The 21,575-nt window shown below is 42.1% G+C and overlaps 2 protein-coding genes across 2 annotated transcripts; one reads left to right on the top strand and one right to left on the bottom strand.

The window, feature by feature from the left end:
- Nucleotides 1-939: 939 nt before the first annotated feature.
- On the bottom strand, nt 940-16,093 carry RPS6KB1 (ribosomal protein S6 kinase B1). Its single transcript, XM_082294692.1, has 15 exons — nt 15,910-16,093; nt 12,606-12,655; nt 11,879-11,999; nt 11,466-11,534; nt 10,885-11,032; nt 10,190-10,247; nt 9,770-9,870; nt 8,806-8,896; nt 8,513-8,603; nt 8,117-8,224; nt 7,761-7,823; nt 6,891-6,968; nt 5,429-5,536; nt 4,757-4,869; nt 940-4,248 (listed from the first exon to the last, which is right to left on the bottom strand). The coding sequence occupies exons 1-15, from the start codon at nt 15,979-15,981 to the stop codon at nt 4,011-4,013; spliced, it is 1,509 nt and encodes a 502-aa protein (XP_082150818.1). The 5' UTR covers nt 15,982-16,093; the 3' UTR covers nt 940-4,010.
- Nucleotides 16,094-16,269: 176 nt separating this feature from the next.
- On the top strand, nt 16,270-21,575 carry TUBD1 (tubulin delta 1). The gene is made up of 9 exons (XM_082294915.1): nt 16,270-16,381; nt 17,233-17,427; nt 17,723-17,870; nt 18,059-18,275; nt 18,799-19,030; nt 19,731-19,895; nt 20,547-20,678; nt 21,174-21,357; nt 21,445-21,575. Exons 2-9 carry the CDS (start codon nt 17,256-17,258, stop codon nt 21,545-21,547), a joined length of 1,353 nt encoding a protein of 450 aa, XP_082151041.1. The 5' UTR covers nt 16,270-16,381; nt 17,233-17,255; the 3' UTR covers nt 21,548-21,575.

The raw sequence follows: 21,575 nt of genomic DNA, 5'->3' as shown, positions 1-21,575 counted from the left end.
TACATGAAACAGGTTACAGAGGGAAGAAAGTGAGTATCTCACATCTAGGAATGCCATCCTCTCTGATCCACTCTTGGGATGGAACTCCTGATCCAGGCCAGGGCCACTGCCCTGCTTGCCACACACAGACACCCAGCAGGTCTGAGTGTGCAGGGACACACAAGGTGACAAATGACAACCAACAGCCACTTTTTAAAGCCCAAGAATCCAGGGGAAAGAACCAGAAGGGACCTCTCAGATCCTTAAAGTTCTAAGGGAATTCCTCCTGCCTCCCTTTCAGAGCTCTCAGGAAAGACAATGATTCACGTTTGCTGTTATACTTAGGGCCTGCCTACTCCCTAAAATAAAAAGAAATCGGTCACTTGGATTAACATATGTTTAAATTTGCATTTAGTTGCTATTCACATGCACCTTGTTTAGCACTTGAGGATGTTTAGTTCCAGTAAACTGTGAGAGATGAAAACCAGGACAGGGATTACCTTTGTTTCTGCTAAGGCAGCTCAAGGGTGTTCTTGCAGACAGCTACAGATGGATTTAGTCTAGAAGAGAACAACTGGAGAAGTTCATATATGGGAACTGGATCTGCAGGAAAAATATTCAAGTAATTTGCCTTGTTCTTAATGACTTCTCCTTTGGATAATGGATTTCCTTCTGAACTTGGAAAATGAAACAGCAATGAGCCTGCTGTAGAGACAGAACTTAAATAAACCAACCAAACCCCAAACATCTGCCCTAAAACCAGAACAGCTTCCCTCAATGTTTGATGCACTTTTTGATTAACACTGAGAACAGGTTGGAAGTTAATATTAAAAAGAGAACTGACCCAAAATAAACTTCAGCTGTACACTTAGAGTGGACTCAAATGTTCTCCAGCAGTCCAGCTTTTAAACAGCACAGCAAAAAAAAAAAAAAAAAGGGATATTCAAAAGAACAATTGACTCGTTGATTTTTATCTTTTATTATGAGCTAATACCAGGATGACATTCAAATGTCAGATGGCACAATTAAGACAGTCTTGGTAGGAATTATTCCAGCATTCCCAAAATTACAATTTAGTACACGAATGGCGTCAAATGTATGCATCACTCCCACAGAGAAAAATTATGGAATTCTGAATATCTTATACCAGAATAGCTTCTGCATCAAATGGGAAAAAGAAAAACTGCTGGTAACACAGCTGACCTAGAAACCTTTTCTGATAATGACCTGCAGAACAAAATATTTCCCTATTTAACATCTAGTAAAAAAAAATATGACTTTTGTTCAAGTTTAAGATTTAATACTTTTATATGGTTAGCCACAACAGGTATTAACCTCAGTTTTACTATATTTTTGTAATGCTACAAAAATCCTATAAAATCAAATTATAGTGAATTTTTCAGTGATTATAATTAAAAAAGCGCACCTTGTACAAAATAAAAAAAATAAGATTCTATACTCTAATGAAAAATTTAAGACATTTTTAAATGAACAAAAGAAAGCACTTGTTAAGCTCTCCAATATTCAATGCATTCTGCACTTATCTGAAATAGCCAGACAGGAGCTAGAACTCCACTCCCCTTAGTTCACAACTAGTAATTTTGACACTATTATATATATATATAGAGGATCTATGTCTGATATTTTTACAAATAAATACAGGATAAACCATATTGCATAGTGTGTGCTTGCTGTCTGAGTCACACTCCAAAAGTTTCACAGTTATGGTAGGGAATTCAACTTAGAATCTACGGGATGAAACATTGACAGTACATGAAATTTCCTCGGAAAACCAATGGTGGGATTTGTAATTGATCAGTGAACTCAGACAAACAACTCTTGCCATTCTTGCCAGCCATTAAACCAATTCCACTGGACAATTCTATCCAGCCAAGCAAAAAGCAACTGTTAGCTGTAACTAGGATCAAGAGAGATCTGCCTCTAAAAAGTTCTTTTTTTTTTTTTTAAACCAAGTTCCTTTATCCTCAGTGAATGTCAGGAAAGTCCAGGTGCTGTGTGTTTGCAGACAGGCCCAAAGCAAACACTCCTGAACACCTGGATTTTGGTTCCACAAAATCACCCGTGGCCACGTCACCAACTGAACAATGGCAATCTTCCAGTATGTCACTGTAAGGTAACTTGATTTTCCTGTTAAAACTAAAAAAAACCCCTAAGTTTTCCAACAAAAGGCTTATCAAGAAGGAAAAAAAAATACTAATTTTTGTTCAATCATAACCTCTTTTTTTTGTTGGTTCTTTGTTAGCATCAAGGTATCGCTGAATCCTTCTGCCTTGCCAATTTTAGCAAAGAGCACTGTGATTGGATTCAATGCTTAGAGAGAGTTTTATGGCTTGGATCCTATGGCTCAAAAAGATTCAGTATCCACAGAGTAAGCAGAATCTAGAATTAAAAAATCCCTACTGTTGTGAAACACCAGAAGTAGACTTTGCACAGTTTGACTAAAGATAATGCAACGTGTGGCAGGCAAAAAGTGACAGGACTTGTATGCAGCTGCATGATCATCTCCACACACACGCACACACCATCCACACTCTAACTCTAGGGTAAAGCTCTGCAGATATTAACCCTTTCACCAGCTATGTTCATGGAAATGCTTTCTCTTTAAGGCAGGAAGTATTTAAAGTAAGGTAAAGTTTACCTTTATTTTATTCTTTGTACCTGTAAGTCAGTTGTACAGATCGTGACAATTTTAAAAACATAAATAGTGTCCTTAAGAACATGTTTGCTAAATTAAAGTTTGCTAAAGTTCTGACCCACTGTGGAAGACATTCACTGAAAGGCCATTGAACACTTTTCTCATACAATCAGCAAATTTATTGCCCCAGCATAGAAAAAAATGTTGATAAATTTAGAAATGTGTAATGGCAGGGAACTACCATAAGCAAAATTTCATTATTAATAATAATAATTAAAAAAATCCTCAAATTCTTACCCACTGGTTACAAAAATATTTATTTCCTTATACTCTGGAGGATTTGTCTGTGTTTCCTGTGGTACTTCCTAGAGATTTCTACTGACCTTGTGTTCTGCTGCACTGTTGATCTCTCTGTGGGTAAGAATCTGAGCTGCTCAGCTGTGCCCAGCTGAGGACCAGCGTGTACAAAAGTGATGTTTCCCAGTGAAATGTCTGCTGAGGACAGGGATGAAATAAGCAGGACGTGTGTGAGCCCATGGCTTCCAGTTAAGCCTAGAACATAGCAGCACTGCTGTTTGATTAGATCCATTTGTCTTTGCAGGGACAAACAGGGATTTCAGCTGGGGAAGCAGGGAAACAGTTCTCTCCCACCCCACACTGCCAGGCTGGTCAGCAAGTGATTCACTTATTGACTGGTTGGTTCATGAGGAGGAGAATCAGAACTAGAGCCTTGAACTTTCTTCACAGCAACCAATTAAGTTTGCCTTTTTCATTTTGGGATACTTTCCATAATGAGCTGAATCAAAAAATCTATTTGAAAAATATATATTTTTATATATATATATAAAAAAAACTCATTATGTTTTGAATGTGAAACACCAATTAAGTTTAGCTTTCCTCTTTGATTCCACCCCATTGTAGGAAACCGCTTAACGAAGCTTGCATGCTAATTACCCCTCAGCTGCAAGCCTGTAGGCATTCCAAACTCTGCCTAGTGAAAGGGCCAACCCTCCTCGACACATTCACGACTACACCAGTGATTCTGAAGCAACATCCTGCCCCTTAATACTGTCAGTTTCAAGCTCTCAAGCTGAAAGATCCTTGATAAGGTGAGAAGATGTCACTGGAATCAGTAAGATGATGTGCCTAGAGTTCTGCAATACCATTTGCTAAAGTTTTTTTTTTTTATGCACCATTGATTGACAGGAAAAAAAATCCGTTTTTCTTTGCTTTCCAAGTCTCTCTGTGCAATGACCGACTCTTTGATACTGTCACTTTTTTAAAGTAAACCAAGCAAGCCCTCAAATTTCAACTTCAAGGGGGCTCATGTCCATTCTTGGTTTTCCACCTTCCAAGGCTTACAAAAATGGTGTTGTCATAGATTCATGCGCAAGTGCTCCGGTCGTTTGGAAATCATGGGAAAAGCCTGTTTTTTGTATGGCCCAGAGTTTGGTTGCCGGATTGGAAGTGGTGCTGAAGCCTCTCCACAGACTGTCACATCCATTTGTTCTATTCCACTGGTCTCCATCGGGTATTCCACAGGTGTCTGGGTGTTTGATGCGCCGGCAGAAGCACCTCTTCCCCAGAATTCCCCAGGGGAAAACTTTACAGGGCTTTAAAACAAGAAACAGAAAAATCAGAGATGGAGACATACACAGCACACCAAGGTGTATCCCTCACTCTGCAGGAAACTGGCCTCAAATGCCCATTGAGAAGCAATTCTAATTCTTCCTTCCACTCCCAGGAGTTTGAGAAATTTCCATGTCTGGCTTCTACCACAGTCTCTTGTAAAATTCTCTCATTTCAAGGTGATTGCAGAGGGGTTTTTCTGTACTAACAGGATTCTTTAGTGCTTAGGATGTTCTGAAACAGTTTTAGGCGTATCAAAGTCACCACTCTGAGGCTGTATCAGCACTGAAAAGCAACAAATTAAAACTTCTTGTGCTGCCCAACACCATAGATTTGTCTTTAATAATGTGGTTTATAAAACAGAATCACTTTATTAGAAGTCCTGGGCTTAGTCAGAAGCGAGGCTGCATTTTTTATTTCTAGTGCAGACTTATTTCAACTACTTGTCAAAAAGTGTATTACAAAAGAAAGAAAAAGAAGATAAAGAAGTACCTGACTGGTGTCCTAGGGCTACCTATGAATCTGCGAGGTGATCGGATTTTTGGTTCAAAAGAAAATTTCTCTTTCACGCTTTCAAGTACAGATGGAGCCACATACGTAAAACCCTGCAAAACAAGAAAAAGGCACTGCAACTCACAGGCAAGGCTTGCATTCAGGATCACTTATACAGTTGTGAAAATATGATTATTATAGGAAAATTATAAAAAGAACAGTAAATGTAGACAGATGAACTTCTAGTCACACCTTGAAGCAAACAGTGGGACTTTAGGAAGTTGCTACACCCCGGCTATTTCTCCTCAGATCACACATTCCCACAGGCACACTCAATTTAATTAATTTTGCTCTATAGACTGGCCATTGTTGTCTCTGCATGACTGTGAAAGCAATGCCATGTGCAGGGCTCACAGTGCAACTCTGAATCAGAATGCTGACATTCCACATGGGCAGCACTGTTTGTTGGCTGCTGTACAAAGAAAACGTCAGCAATAACCAAAGTATTTTCAAAGCCTTTAAACATTTCAAACCTGTTACAGGATGTAGGTTTAGAGAGTTTGCTTCAAGGGTTAGGAGTCAACAGAATGCACTTAGCTGAAATGCCCCCATTTCCAGTAGCAAACCTCCCTCTCTCCAGAGTCATTCCTCACTTGTCCCTGGCTCACTCACCAGAAAGACCTGGTTGGCACTTTCACTGAGAGTTGAGTCATCTGGGCTATCAACAGGTGTCTGACGTGTAAACTTTGAATCAAACTGGCTCACATCCTCTTCAGATTGCTTTGCAAAAACAAAATGATTAAGGGTTTATATTACAGATATCAACCAAATGGCTTAGCGGTGAGCAGTGCAGCCTCTGGGTGGAGTTCATTCCATAGGTTTTTGGCAGAGCTCTGCTGGAGTAAAACCCTGGAGTGGTGTCGGAATCCTGTCGCTGCCAGTGGGAGGTCACTATGGGCACTGACACTGAGAAATAAAGGCAAGGGGGAGGGGCAAAAATTATGGATCAAAAAGGAACACAAATTAAAAAGATGCCTTAAAAAAAAATTTCTCAAATTATAAACAAAAACTTTTAGAAATACAATGCCAGTTTCTTGCAAGTTTAGCCCTTGTCACAACCAGTATAGAACAGTTGCAACTATTTAGTTTTAGGAAGCTGCTCCAGATAGTTTTGTCCCATTTTTGCAGATACAGAAGTGTTTATAGTCTGAGGGATAGAGGACAACTCTGCAATAAGTGATTATGAGGAAGATTGTTTCATTTGATCAAAGAATAACAGTAATTCCAAGATCCCTTCTCCCATTCCCTTGTGTCACTGGAAAGGCAGCAGGTATTCATTTGTGCAGGCCTTCATGCAACCATGGAAGCACAAGTTGAAAAACCATCTGGTTTTTACAAGAAGCTTCCATAAAATTGCTACTAACAGAAAAACCCAAAACCATCTTCATATAAATATTTGGAAACACTAGTCTTGAATCTTTATGAATTTCATTCCAAAGGGGGAGGGGGGAAAAGGTCTGGAGTCCTCATGCTATAGAATGCTTGACATTAGTGATGCTTAAGGCAGTTTAAAGTGGAATTTTAGTAGCTGGGAATTACAGAGGTGGCAATACCCACAGCTGCTGTAGCTGATCGTACCCAGAGGGAAAAACTGACACCATCAAAATATAAGATGGGATAATAGAAACTTGTTCATCACATCATTGGTTTGAGGTAAACTCTAACTACTGCTTATAATACACAAGATGCATTGTAAAGATTAATAAGCAAACACAGAAGATGCTTAATTAGGTGATTTAATTTACTTTTGCTTAGCAACTCTATTATTTTAGTTGAAACTAAGTACTGACTTACTGTATAGGGTTTAGAAGCTGATCTCAGAGTGAACTGCACTTGCAGGTCTGTTTAACCTACGGGTCAGAAGCAGGAGGAATTCAAACTGAAGCAGATCAGGTGCTAGATCAGATCTGCCAGCTTTAATCGACAAGAGTGAATGTGTCCCCCGAGTTGATGTAACTCAAGTACCAGGAATCAGTGGCACTCTGGTTTGTAAAGTGAATGTTTCTAAGTTTTATTAAGGGCTTTCCTAAAGGCACACAGGGAATATCTGTCTCCCAGTATTCCCAGTACATACCAATAAGGGTTTAAAAGGAGGTTCCACCTTGCGTGCCAGCAGCTCGTCCCAGTTGATGTGTCTGAAGAACGCGTGAGCCTGCAGGAGTGACAACAGCACAGAGTCAGCACCTGCCTCCAGGGCACAGATCCCAGAGTTTAACTATTAACATGTTCTATCCAGACCCTTTTTCTGGTGTCTTTCTTTCCAAAATCACATTTGGGTCTAGTGTAAAATATTCTGTAGCACTACCTCGGAGTAGCTGGAAAAGCTGAGAATTGAGATCACACCTCCAAGTCAGACAACACGTCCCCATTTCCTTGGAAGTGTTAGAAAAAGCCAGTTTACATGCAAAATACATCTGCATTTTCCAACTGTCAAAGTTAAACCATGACAAAACGCTGCATTAATGACAAATTATCAGAACTGTGAAATATGAAGGACTCTCTAATACTTTGTCAGTGTCATCACAAAACCAAAGTCAAGCTGGAAGCAAAAAGGACTCAGCCTCTTCCTTAGCATTTATCTATGCTACACTTTTCCCTTCAAAGAGCTGCACTTATGCAAGGGCTGGCAGGTTTTTCATCAGACTGCTAAGAGTATCCTCAGTCTTCCAGGGCTGCACAATTAGCATTGTGCAATTACTAGAAATGATCTACTGCAAGACAGAGCTAAAGAATAGAAGTTATTTTCCAAATCTCATATTATCAAATAGGTAGACAGCTGCTTTTGTTAAGCTTTAAAGCCTTCAGGTTTTGATGAGCTGCCACATGTGGCTGCCTTTCTGCTCATTACCTTTCAAGACAGACACTCTCCTTCCCTGAGGTACCTTCAAAGCTGTTTTATTTTCAATGAGGTAATTTAAGAATTCTCAAGTTAAATTCAAGTTACCTGAACTTCTCCAGCATCTCCAGGACCAGCTCCTAGACGTGAGGCAGCATTTCTTTTTAGCAGCTTGATGACGAAATAACATCCAAAGAAACAGAATTAGTTATGCTGTTATGACCAGACTAGTTCTGCCATGAATCATCACTTCAATGAGTACAGAATGAATACAGAACAATCAGAAAAATCTGCATTCACTTGAAAACAGTTGTATTTTCAAGGGAAATCACTATCTGTACCACTCAACAAACAGGTGACTTATTCAGTAATAAACCAAGCTTGGACTGAACAGCCACAGTGGTATCATTGTATTTTATATTTTCCACATACATATGGAGTACTAACATTCATGAAAACTCTACCTTTTTAAGCAGATCTCTGGCTTCTTGTGTGAGGTAGGGAGGCAAGTTGAGTTTACACTTGAGAATCTTGTCAATTGTTTTCTTTCTGTTCTCCCCAGTGAAAGGAGGCTGGAAAGCACCATTGAAACAGAAGGAAAGACAGGACTTGTTCAGATCTCTTATTTGTGTACACAGAAGTCACTTTAGTCTTTTACAAAGCAGGTAAAATTACTGCAAATTAATTAAAGCAGCTCATGTCAGTAGTCAACACAACTTGAGAGCTGTCTTTTGGTTCTTTCTTACTTGCAGTGTGTATATATATACAATTATAGGTATTTATACATGCAGCTGAGTTAGGGTACAGGGAAACAGAAAAGCTACAAAAGGAAATACATGCAATTATAACTGTGCACCTACTGCTCCAGTCAGCATGTCATACATTAATGCCCCCAAACTCCACCAGTCCACTGCACGATTATGCCCACTCCTCATCAAGATTTCAGGGGCCCTATAAGCAGAAAGATCAAAAATATGGAAGTGTTTTAACAACCTTAATATGAATTGTGACTGCCAGTTTTCAAACAAAATCCCATTTATCAAGTAAAGTTGCCCTAAGTGACTGAACACATGAACCATCAGTTAAAAAAGGCAAAATGCAGCCATTACCCCCAGAGCAGAGTAATACTTTTGTATTTCATCATGCAGCTCACATGTATTCAATTGTTCCACAGAATGTGTGTGTGACTGTTCCATCGTGAATGGATTCTTTACATAATCCGAAGTCAGTCAGTTTTACATGACCTGAAATTAGATATATCAAATTTAAGGCTTCTCAGAATTCTGCCATTTGTAGAAGTAACATTGAAAAAAATTAGGAATTTTTAACTTGGATATGTAATAACTCTGAACTACTTTCAGACATCTTCAGTGGTCTGACAAAGCAATGCAGCCATAAAACGGAACAACTTAGAGAAAACCAAGCAGTGCCACTTGACAAACTACCAAAACTTGTTCAAATACAGACAAATGTATTTAAAGACTGTAGAGCATTATTTAGCTAAAAAACTAGGTTACTGAATTTTAACTGCTTGCTTCAAAATTCATAGAACGATCTTCCACAAACTGTAAAGTGCTCTGAATAATTCAGTACAAAGACTCAGACTAAGTAAATAAGTTGTTTAAGAAAACATGAAAATTCTGGGTGGTACAGATTGCCAGACTAATCAGTGTGACACAGTCACTGTAACAGTGCAATCAGGAATTGAAACTGCTGTCAGTGGGAAGTGTCAGCTGCTGCCTAAGTCATTTCAGCCACAAATGATTTGGCATCCTACCCAAACTGCCTTTCCTACCACCAGTCATCCCCATGGACTAAAATGTCACAGATTCTACTTCACAATGATCCAGCAGAAGAAAATAAATCCAGAGGTGCAGAAATAGTAAATCAACCGCTCAAAACATGCCTGGGTCCATGGAACTTGGAGCTTGCTGTGGCCTATTAAACCAAGGAGGCTGTGTTTGAGGGCAGTTAGCTCTGACAGCTCTTCACTCATCCCAGCAGTGGTAACAACCCTGCCACTGTTCTAAGGAAATTCACCTAAAACTGAGGTGTTGTGACCTTTTGGAGAACTGTTTGCAAAGGACTGGCAGCCTGACTCATTACTAGGGTTCTACCTTGATGATTAAGCATGATATTTTCTGGCTTCAGATCCCGGTAGATGATTCCTTTTTGATGCAAGTGCCCCAGTGCCATTGAGATTTCTGCCAAGTAGAAGCTGAAAGGGAATTTATGCAACAAAATCAGACATATTCAATCATGCAGAGCATCTTAAGCAACTCTTTCACAGTCTTCAACCCCCAAATCTTGACCACAGCCCTATGGACAGAGCCTCGCTGAGCAGCCAGCAGTGGACCCTCCTCTGCTGTAAGACTGGAGTTCCACCAGCACAAACTGGTGAGTACAGCACACATACACCCTCCCCAAACCCACTGAACTGCTCTTTCACTACACCCTATAATGAATGAGTAGTTAAATATAGTTTAGCACTTGGAAAAAAACCCAAACTATTAGTTTACAAAAATAGCTTCACTTACCAAGCTGTGTCTTCCATAAATATCCCTTCTCTCTCTAACTGCATAAATAGTTCTCCTCCTGTCATGAGGAAAAATAATTATACTCAATTAAAAGTATCATTTTTAGTCAGTCAAAAGTCTATTTTCTAGGAAAACTATAAGCAATAGGTATTTTTGCCTGCTGTACAATGGGCTGTTTCACAAAAAAACAACTAAGCCTCTATTCTGCTACCCTCAGGATTCCAGCAACCTGAAAAAAATCAGCATTTAAAAAACAAGAGCATTTCTGTCCCTGCTTTTTTTGTTGTTACAGCTTGAAAAAACTGCTTCTAATCTGTGTCTGTTTCCCTAACCATGGCATGAAGGTAACACTTCCTTCTGTCACAAAGAACCTGCAAAGACTAAACTCTCAGGTAACTCTGTAGGACTGCACAGAACCTAAGTGTAACACACAAAAATGACAAATCTAGTGGAAGAAAAAGTATTAAGACCCCTCCTCTCCTGTACTGTCGTGAAAAACAACTATTTTATGTTTCATTCCTCTTTATTTATTGAATTGGAAATATCTCTGTTGTTCTATGTCTTTTTAATACAAACCTGTTTCAGTTTAGGACACCAAGGCATCATTAATTGGCCTTTTATTTGTAGGGTAAGAACCCCAAATTCTTGATTGTGTAAGATCCCAAGAAGCAGGTAAAAGAATGTCATATACTGACCACTGAGATACTCAAGGATGAGGTAGAGTTTTCCACCAGTCTGAAAGGCATAAATTAAGTCTACAATGAAGGGATGTTTCACTTCCTCCAGTATATTCCTCTCTGCTTTCGTGTGAGCTGTATCCTTGGCATTCCTTACAATCATTGCCTGCAAAAAGCAGGGATATGTGAGCACAAGAACATGCTAAACAAGGCAGACTTTTATATTGAGTTCAATTCTGAGTTTATTAAATCCCAACACTACATATGAGCAACAGCATTAAAAAATTAAATTTCACCATAGTATCTACATGAGAGGCTTCTTGCAGAAGTTTAAGTCTTTATTTCATAGAATCACACAATAATTTAGGTTGGAAGGGACCTCTTGACCTATTTAAATGAGCTGCTAAGAACTACCCAGACAGAAAAATTTGAAGTTTAATTCTAATTCCAGCTGTATCTAGGCAACATCTGCATTTACACTAAAAGTTATTTTTAGAGATATTAAATCATTAGATAATTGTAAAAGGTAAATGGAGGGATAGATTTTTTTTTTTTTTTTTTTTTTTTTTGGATCCAGACAGTAGTGAAATTCAGGTTACCTTTTTAAGAACTTTCATGGCAAATATTTTCCCGGTGTTTGCTCCGGTTACTTTTCGTACTTGAAACACCTAAACAACACCAACACAACAGCAATCACATGTTTCAGCTGCATTAACTGCCACAAGTTAAAAAGCAAAGTTGTGCAAGAGAGAGAAAGGAGATCACCCCCAAACTGCAAGGCAAGAAGCAGAGATTGGATGCAGAAGGAGTTTGGGACATTTCCTGCTGCTTCCAGCAGGTGAGGCTCTGCCAGGACCTCCTTCCCATGACACCAACCTTGGCAGCTGGGCTTGGTTCTACGCCATTCTACCTCTGGCAGAAAGAACTTTTCAGAGAAGGGGAAAGGGAGGTCAGAGCAAAGCAAGGGAGCACTGAGGGCCTGAAGGATTTAGTGCTGTGGAGGGTTTCTGACCTTGCCGTAGCCACCTTTGCCCAGCACGCGCAGTAACTCGAAGCACTCCGGGCGGATCTTCTCGGGGCCTCTGTTCACACTGGTCTCTGAGATCTCAAATTTTTCACAATGTTCCATTCCACTGCAGAAGAGGAGAACAAGGTTGTGAATCTACCTGGTACTGAGAACTGAGCAAATGAAAGCAATGATTCCCTGGAAAGTGTCTGTCTCACCTAACAGTGACATCCTGGGAGATCTGGAGAACTCCCAGCACAGGAATTATTATTTATTGTGTGCAAAGCTGCAACTTGCACAGAAAAGGTTACCTGCAAATTTGGGGGATTTACAGTATCAAGATTTCCTTCAAACCCCTTCATTTTAATGCACATCTCTTCATTACACCAGAATTAAGATTAGAGGATGAAAGCCTCAAACTGACTCAGATATTTCTTTATATCGTTTTATGTCATTATATCCATATTACAAATATTATTCAAAGACAAGAGATTTGTGAAGAGAAACAAGGATCAAAAGACAAACAGCAACTTTCACCAGATTTTTTTTTTATTATTTTTATTTCAAGATACAGTTGACAAATTTTAATGTGAGGAAATAGTGGAACATCTAGAAACGACTCGAAATTGAACCAGAATAACAAAATTTTCTATTTACCTTAACAATGTAACACAATTAGAAGTTATATGTAGTTAACATGAATGATACAGAATATTTTCCAGCGGCAACTTACAGGTCATATTGGCCAACTCCTCCATGATCCATGCTCTCACTTAATTGACCCTGAGAATGAGAAGGGAAGAAGAAAGATGAATTAGAAAAAGAAAGCGTCAAAAATAAATGCACTGATGTGTTTTACAACTTTTTAAGTTTGAAAAGACAAAATCTCTACGTAATTGTAATTCATAGTATATAATTAAACAGGTCAAGAATAATAATCTATCAGGAGAAGATCAAAAAATCTACTAAATTCCGTGCAAGATTTGCAGTACTGCCATGTGTCTCAAACTGTGACACAGGGAACCACTGTCTTACCTGGCTGCACTGTTATTCAATCACTTAAATATTAGAGGTACAACTTCACGCCCCCAGGTGAACTTGAAAAATGTTAAGGTACTGCAATTTTCTTTAAAATTGCTCTTACATAGAAATTTTCAAGCCCTATTGCAGTACTATGCAAATTAGACCAGTAATAAGGATTGTGAATAGATGAACTGGGACTCATCTGCAATAGAAACAAATCATCTACTGAGAAGGTTTTATTATTTTGTATTAGTAAATCAAATCCCAATAGTGATGAAAGAATTTGGCTTTACTTTGGTATTAAACAGCTCTTCTGACCAATAATCGGTACTGAAGAAGTTCCTGCACTTCAGCATCAGAACCAGTTACTACTAAGGAATGTGGTTTAATTCTGAAGAGATATTTTCTTCAAAGAATTTCCAACCTGATCCCTTCTGCAAGATAATACCTCCCTCTAAATGTGGCTCTACATGGCAAAAGAAGTGCAAAGCAAGCAGACAGCTGGAATGAATACAAATAGAATGTAATGGGCAAGCTTCTAGTGAGCTTGACTGTACCTTCACATTCTTATTTTTAAAAACATGGACACAAAATAACAACTGCGAGTTAGTGGTGAACAGCCTGGAACCTACAGACTGAATATAAATATACTGAGTGACCTGTGAAATTCAGAGGGGCAGAAGAAAAAGAAAAACCACTGAGATCTGCAAAAATCAGCCCAAGCCAAAGAGTGCATTTTAAAATATTACCCAAGTGAGAACACTAACCGAAGAAAACTTGAAACTTTCAACAGCTTCCAAACCATTTCAACGTTAAAGTTTAGAGAGGCTGGTTTATTTTGGGTGATCTAGAGAATTTAACTCCTGGTTCCACCTACTAACACCACAGGCAATTAGGGAGTCCAAAAGATCAGGTTTGTTTCCAGCTCAGAGAGCTGCCAGCTCATGTCCTCCTGCTGACATTTATTATAGAAATCCAGCTTATTGACATGTTTCACAACAAAACCCACTAAAGCTGCCCTTGACCCCACTCTTAGATGCCAACAAATGAATTTTAAAAAATTCATCACAGAGAATAAACACCCCTCAGTTCCCACAGCAACTCCTCCTGTTACCCAATGGCTCTGGCAAAGTTTACGTGTGCTTCTCTTGCTCCTGTGAACTTTGGGTTTCATTCTCAGTATTAATTTAACCAAAACTCACTTCAGATACCATTCTGGTATTTTTTTTCAAGGTTTCTTCTCATTTTGCAACACCAAGAGAGGCACTGGAAAGCCACCAGCCCTTCAGTCCATACATTGTTTCATTCATTACAAACACCTAAATTAACGCTGAGGCTTCTTTCACCATAATAATTAGTGCAAACAACCACACAGCTTTTGAGGAAACTCCTTTTAAACAACTCTTCAGATTTTCCAGGATGGCTGTGCCTATTCAAACCCATGACTGAGCTGCCTGGGCTCCTCCTGAGCTCACAGTTTTTGGGAGATACCAGGGACCAGCACCAGAAATTTGACAACACAGACCTGAGTGTCCCCCTTGCTCAGCCCAGGTTAATGATCTCCACTGCTCTGGCTACATCATCTCTCTGATCCTTGCAGGACACACACACCCTATGGAGATAACTTCCACTGGAATGTTTTTCCCCTTACACATTCCTGATGTTCCCCTTCTTGCCTGCTCTTACATTTCCTGCTGTTCAGTTGTTTTAATCTCAAGTCCATTCTCACCCTCCTTTATCTGTTTGCCAAAAGGCACCTGTGACCAACCAAGGTTGCCAATGTCCATAAAAATGCCAGTCATGGCAATGTTTTAAAATCCACAATGATTTAATTGTTCCCTGAGACTGAATTACAGGAACACAAGAGAGAACAAACTCAACTTTCTTGCCACCTCGCTCAGAACCTGTTCTTGGCAGCATTAACAGTGTGATGCAAGCAACGTTTTCTAAAGCCAAGTGTTTCATTGATTATTGAGCTGACAGACAGAGCTTTTCCTGCAGGTTGAGAAGCTCTCGAGCCTTCAGCTGCCAACCAACGTCTCTACAGGTTACATGGAATGTGGGTAACAGAACATCTGCTTATCTCCTGAAGGAAAGTACCTGGAGGGAATCTACAGGAAACACGAAGAGAGACTTTTTACAAGAGCATGGCGGTTTAGATTAGATATTAGAGGGAAATTCTGTCCTGTGAGGATGGGGAGGCCCTGGCACAGGTTGGCCAGAGAAGCTGTGGCTGCCCCATCCCTGGAAGTGTCCAAGGACAGGGCTTGGAGCAACCTGAGACAGTGGAAGGTGTCTCTGCCCATGGCCTGAGATTATCTTTAAGGTCCATTCCAACCCAAATCGTTCTATGATTCCGTGATCTCAAAGACTCCAGGAATGTCATTAGTATTTAAAGAGCAGAACGTAAATGCAGCGGCAGCTTGAGCAATAGCAAACGGTTGATATACAAAACAACACCAAAAAGCAACAGAAGCTCTAGAAAAATATAAACAGATGATGCAATAAAATCCCCTAAAGCCTTGACAGAATCTAGATGAACATCACGAACTGCAAACCGCACATTATCAGGTGCACTGCTCACGAAAGCACGAGATGCAAACAGCCCCTAACCCGCCTAACGCAGCATTTTAAACCTCTGCTTTTAATTTTGGCGCGAGAGCAGCGACTTTACACGGCTCCAGAAAGATCGGCATTTCTGCACTGACGTTCGGACATGTGACAATAAATAAATAATAAAAAAAAAAAAAAAAAAAAAACCGCTGCGGCGTTTGTGCCGGGATCGCAACGCCGAACTTCCGCGGGCAAGAGCTCCGGCGCTGCCCGCAGCCCCAGCCCGCTCCGGGCGCGAACGTACCGGGGCAGCACGGGCGGCTCGGGCCCCGCCGCGCTCCCGCCGCCGCCTCAGCGCGGCCCCCGCCCGGCCCCGGGGCGCCTCCCGCGCCCTCCCTCCCTCCTTCCCTCAGGCCCCGCGGCCTCCCCCGCTCCCTCCCCGGCTCGGCTCTCGCTCTCACCCCCTCCTCCAGCTCCTCGTCTGAGCCCGCGTCCTCGGGCTGGTCCAGGTCGATGTCGAACACTCCCGCCATGGCGCCGCCACCCCTCGCTGGCTCCGCCGGGTGCCCGGGGCCTGCGCCGCCTCATGGGCCCGCGCCCCGCAGCGCCGCCGCGGCCGCCATCACCGGCTGCGCGGCCGCAGCGCGCCTGCGCACCCGCCCCGCCCGCGCCCGCCGCGCACGCGTAGCGCGCGCCCCGGCCCCGCCGAGCCTGCGCGGTGAGCGCGCCGCGCGCCCGCCCGCCCCCGGTACCGGCGCTGCGCGTGAGCAGAAGGCGCGGTGAAGCCGCGCGGGCGGCGCGTGCGCAGAGAGCGCCGTGAAGCCCCCGCGGGCGGGAGCGCCGTGCCCGCCTGCCCGGAGCGCGCTCTGCGCAGGCGCGAGGCGGGCGGTTCGAAGGCGCGGCCGGAGCCGGGGTGCGAAAGTCGGGGACGAGGTGAGCCCTGAGGGGCGAAACCGGGACCCGGACCGAGATCGGAATCCCGGAAAGGCAGCGGGACTGCCGGGACGGGCTGTCGAGGAGAAAGGCTCGGGGACGGGGCTCGGGACCGAGGGGTGTGAGGGCCGGCAGCGCCGGGAACATGGCGGCGTTCCCTGAGGGGCGTCCTGTGGCTGCGGGGACCCGAGTGGGGCTCCCCATGCAGAGAATGGGGTACAGGAGGGTCGGTATTACACGCGTTGGACATGAGCCTTTTTTTGGGACAATTCGCATAATTATTTATTTTCTGCGTGAAGAGGACTCGGTCTCCTAGGGATACTCAGGCTGGCCCCAGGCAGGCTGGCGGCAGTGCTGAAATCAGGCCCGGGAATGGAAATGAGCTCGTACCTGCCTGCAGAACGCGTTACAGGCACTGGCAGCGATCCAAGGAATGCTGGTACAGGAGTGCTGCTGCACAGCTGGGCTGGGAGTCAGGAACAGCAGCCCAGAATAACCAAGAGAGCTTAAAAAAAAATTGACCTTGTTTCAGTGAAAAAATAGAAAAGTGAGGAAGCAGAGCTCCTGTCAAATGCTGAGTGGGGAAAAACGTCAAAACATACCAGGATGGAGTCAAACACTTTGCTCTGTGTGGTGGAAACAAGGGGAATTCTCCAGGGAATCCTTTTGTCACCTAAGCAGGCTCTGGCATCAGGCCTGGTGCAGTACACAACTGGACAATAGCTACGTTTTTGAACAGGCTTAAAACTTCCGAGTTTTCATCCCAGTTCTGTAATTCTTGAGTTATAATTTCTTGTTTCCATCCTGCTTTACTAAGCAAAAGCGCGAAAACAAATAATTTTCTTTTTCAGGCTTAAATACCAAGCGAATAAGGATGTCAATTGTCACAGTGCAGCTTGGACAGTGCGGGAACCAGATTGGGCATGAGGTGTTCAGTGCTCTCTGCAGTGACATCCGTGGCAGCCACGGGTTGTGTTCCAAGAAGGAGAACGAATCCTACCATGATTCCTGCAAGGAACGGTTCTTCTGCGAGGAGGAATCTGGAGGTACAGTTTTAAAGAGGTTTTTTTCCCCTCTCAGGGTCTGGTTTCAGCACACAGAAACAACAAGTGGTTTCTTTCCTGTAAGATCTATGGTCTCTGGAGTTCAGATTTGTTTTTGACACAATAAATGGTTCAGCAGAAATCAGAGCATGGCCAAATCCATTCTGTTTTGTCCCATTAATGGTGTGGCTAATGTGGGTGGGAGGAATAACCCTGGGACGTTGTATCCATCCAAGTCCATCCATCTCACCTAAATAATTGGCACGTTTTCCCCAATTTTGTTTTCCTTTCTGTGCAGTACCCATTGCCCGGGCTGTGCTTGTTGACATGGAGCCCAAAGTGATCAGCCAGACCTTATCCATGGCTGCCAGGTCTGGCCACTGGAAATACAACAGCCACTCCCACTTCTGTCAGAAGCAAGGATCTGGGAACAACTGGGCCAACGGGTAGGAACAGCTGCCTCAAGCTTCACTGAGGGAATTCTGGAGGCTGATGAGCTGCTCAGACTCCCTAGGAGTGCTAATAGAGCAGCTGTGAGAGTTAAAGTAAAATTGGCTTTATGAATAACTTCACCTTTCTGCTTTTATTTCAGTATAACCTGCCCTTTCTTGCTGTTTTGTCTGTTACCCCACAGTTACTCTGTTCATGGGCCCAGACACAAAGAAGCCATCATGAATCTGGTGCAGAAAGAAGCAGAGAAATGTGACCGACTCGGGGGATTTTTCACAATAATGAGCATGGCTGGGGGCACAGGATCAGGCCTGGGAGCATTTGTGACCCAGTGCTTGAGAGATGCTTTTCCAACCTCGTTCATACTAAACCACGTTATCTGGCCCTATGGCACTGGGGAGGTGAATGTCATATTGCCTTTTAATAGATAATAATAGTTTATATAGAATTTCTATGTTCATAATCACAGTTTACTTTTAAACAAAATATCTACAACAGAAATAAACTAGAAAATAGGTACATTTTACACTGAACAAGTTCCAATGACTCAGTAACACAGCTAAAGAATTTTCACCAAAAAATCTTGATAATTTAGGTGCTGAAGTGATGCAGATTCACAAGAAGCTCTGCTATCTAACTAGAAATCTCCTGATATGCTCTTATCTCAGCATTATAATCAGTTCCCAGGCAGATCTTGTTCCAGCATGTTTCTATGGAGAGAGATGGATAACCTGATTTTCACGTGTCTTGCCTTCTTTCTGTGAAAAGGCTCTGAGCTCTTGACCTCATTCTGCACTCTGGCAAAGAAAATTAATCACTTCCTAAATTACAACTAAGGAAACAGTAGGAGCCAGAGGATTATAAACTAGAAAGAGATTAAGTTGTTTGACTCTTGTTTGTGTGTGGTTTTTTGTTTGCTTCCAGGTCATTGTTCAAAACTACAACTCTGTTTTGACTCTGTCACATCTGTACCAGTCATCAGATGCCCTTCTTGTCCATGAAAATGATGTCATCCACAAGATCTGTGCCCAGCTGATGAATATCAAACAGATTTCCTTCAGAGATGTGAATCAAGTCATTGCACACCAGCTGGGCAGTGTTTTCCAGCCCACTCACACAGCAGGAGAGGGCTCAGGCTACAGCAGAAACCCATTAGGTACCAAACCCAACATCCACACATACCTTTCTGGAGTCAGCTCAGCTGTGAATCGAAGTTCTTCAGTCTCCTTGCTATGTATTTGGATACATCCCAAGTTTTAAGACAGGAAAAGACCAATTTAGAAGTTCAATCCCAATGTTGTAGCGAAATCAAAAATAGATCCCCCCACTTCTGGTTTCATTCTTTACCAAAAGAACCCTGTTTCTCCTTTTTCAAGTGATCACAGACACCCTTGTACCTATTTACATTTCAGAGGAAATTTGTGCAGGGCAGTAATTTTGGACTGATTTTCACACTTCACTTTGGGTTAGAAGTTTGTTTGAACTAAAACAAACTGAGAGTTTTGTGTTTTGCTCAGGCAGAAGAGGTGAGCAGACAACTGGGTAACAGCACACAACAGGCTGACATTTGTACCTTTAAGGAATTGGAAAAAGTTGCCCATATTTCTTATAAAATTAAACTTTCACATCTGTCTGGAGCACAGAGAGTCCTTGAGATTTTGAGCCAGACTAAAGTGAGAAAGTCTAAATTGTAAAATAAAAGCTACTAACACCCTGTATAGAACTCAGTAATACACAGCAAGTTTGCATGACTTTGAAATTGCTAAATCTCTGAACATTCCTCACTCTTCTCCCATTTTAGCTGCCCTATGCAATATTTTTGTCAAACATGAGCAGCTGTTGATCTCTTCTTTCAGGAGACTTAATGGAGACGTTGGTTCCACATCCCGAGTTCAAGCTGCTGGGCCTGCGGAACATCCCCCAAATGCCTGAGAACTCTCTGGCTTACAGCACCTTCAGCTGGCCTGGCCTCATCAAACACCTCAGGCAGATGCTCATTGCTAATGCTAAAATGGAGGAAGGTAAAATAAACACCATTCACTCCCCTTCAGTCTCCATCACTCTTTAAACGTTTATTTTTACAGATGGAATAAAGCTTAATGTTTTGTGGAGCTCACAGTTCAGAAAGGAGCTGCTGCCCTCAGCAGGAATTTGCCCCCACAAAACCAGCTGCTCCTTTAACCATTCCCTCAGCTGCCACAGCAGCTCCTGCTCTGCTTCCAGACATCTCAGTTAATTATAACTATTGAAAATACACAAACCAAATGAACAGTTTGTGGCTGTGCACTTAATTTACATAACTCACTTGGAACATTCCTTGGATAGTGAGCTCTGCTTTTTCCTTTTACACCTTCTACTCATAAAAATCAGGCTTAGCTCTCCCATATAATTCACGTGGAGAATTCAGTTACAGCTCCCAGTTATGCAAGGAATGGGCTGGAGGCTTGCTAAGTATAGAAACGGGTATCCATTTTCTCTGGCAGAGTGACTACCAGGCAAATACTGCTGGATTAGCAGTGGTTTTCTCTGGGCATTGTGTGATTGCTGCTTAATTCATGTGCAGCAGCTAAAAACTCCAGTATGGGCTCAGTTTGGGGCACAGTGATAGTTCCCATCTGCATCTTCACAAAACATGAACTTCTTTTTATATCTCTTTTTCCCAAATCCCAAAGGTATTGATTGGCAAGTACGACCACCACACCCAGGCTGCTCCATCCCCTCCACAAACAAACCTCTGCACTTCAATACTTCCATTGCCAACCTGGTTATCCTGAGAGGAAAAGATGTGCACGACGTAGACTTGGGTAAGAGGGAGAAGCACAGCACCTCAGGGATTCTGGTTTCACATCTCACTGCTCTTTGAAACCGTATCTGATGTAAGTGGAAACATCCCAAGACCACATGTTTTGACTCCTAAGGTCAATATTCCCTCTAGAAACATTTTGCTGTCCAAGGCCACATTGTCTAATTGTTTAGGGCTGTTATATTTTACTTCTGAGTTTCCTGAAGCACTTCAGGGAAGGAGGAAGAGACTCAATTCTGTATATCTGGAATTCTTGGCTATAATGTCTGAAAATATATATAGCTGTTTCTGGAGTGATGAGCATTGCTGGCAGCTGAAGTATCCACACAAGAGTGCTTCTAGATAATCTAATGAATCTGTTTAAAAGTTGTATTTTCAACAGGCTGCCCACTCTGCAGATGTTTTCCCAGGACTGAATTGATCTGACAGCATTGATCAGGCCACACAGGGATCAAGTTTGGGTTTTGTCCAAAGGGCTGTCCTGTTTCTGCTACAGGAAGTTTCCAAGATCCCTCGTTATACACATCATGGCTAAACCCTCAGGATGCTTTTAGTGCATGGAAAACACCCAGAGCATTTAACAAGTATGAGAAGTCTGCTTCTTTGGTCAGCAACAGCCAGTTCCTGCTGAAACCTCTCGACAGCATCGTAGGAAAAGCTTGGAATATGTTTGCTTCCAAGTAAGTGAAAATAATTATGCTGATACTTCACTAATAATTGCCAATATCTTCATTGATTTCTAATGTTTGACCCATTCTTCAACACAGAGCTTACCTTCACCAGTACACAAAGTTTGGAATTCAAGAGGAAGATTTCCTGGACTGCTTCACAACCCTGGAACAAGTTATCTCCAGTTACACCAACCTGTGATTTCATTTTTTTGTTAAAATGGTCTGAA

Source organism: Coloeus monedula (assembly GCF_965178545.1).
Source record: "Coloeus monedula genome assembly, chromosome: 20".
NCBI classification, from domain to species: domain Eukaryota; kingdom Metazoa; phylum Chordata; class Aves; order Passeriformes; family Corvidae; genus Coloeus; species Coloeus monedula.
This window is presented reverse-complemented; position numbering and strand designations above follow the sequence as displayed.

What these genes read in the sequence shown, in the direction of transcription:
- TUBD1 (XM_082294915.1), top strand. Translation starts at nt 17,256, where the DNA reads ATGTCAATTGTCACAGTGCAGCTTGGACAGTGCGGGAACCAGATTGGG. An exon ending in GGCCCTATGGCACTGGGGAG is followed by an intron (nt 18,276 to 18,798) that starts GTGAATGTCATA and finishes GTTTGCTTCCAG; the next exon opens with GTCATTGTTCAAAACTACAA. An exon ending in CTACAGCAGAAACCCATTAG is followed by an intron (nt 19,031 to 19,730) that starts GTACCAAACCCA and finishes CTCTTCTTTCAG; the next exon opens with GAGACTTAATGGAGACGTTG.
- RPS6KB1 (XM_082294692.1), bottom strand. Translation starts at nt 15,981, where the DNA reads ATGGCGGGAGTGTTCGACATCGACCTGGACCAGCCCGAGGACGCGGGC. An exon ending in ATGACATGCTGACTGGAGCA is followed by an intron (nt 8,225 to 8,512) that starts GTAGGTGCACAG and finishes GGTGCTTTCCAG; the next exon opens with CCTCCTTTCACTGGGGAGAA. An exon ending in GAGATGCTGGAGAAGTTCAG is followed by an intron (nt 6,969 to 7,760) that starts GTAACTTGAATT and finishes TCACTCCTGCAG; the next exon opens with GCTCACGCGTTCTTCAGACA.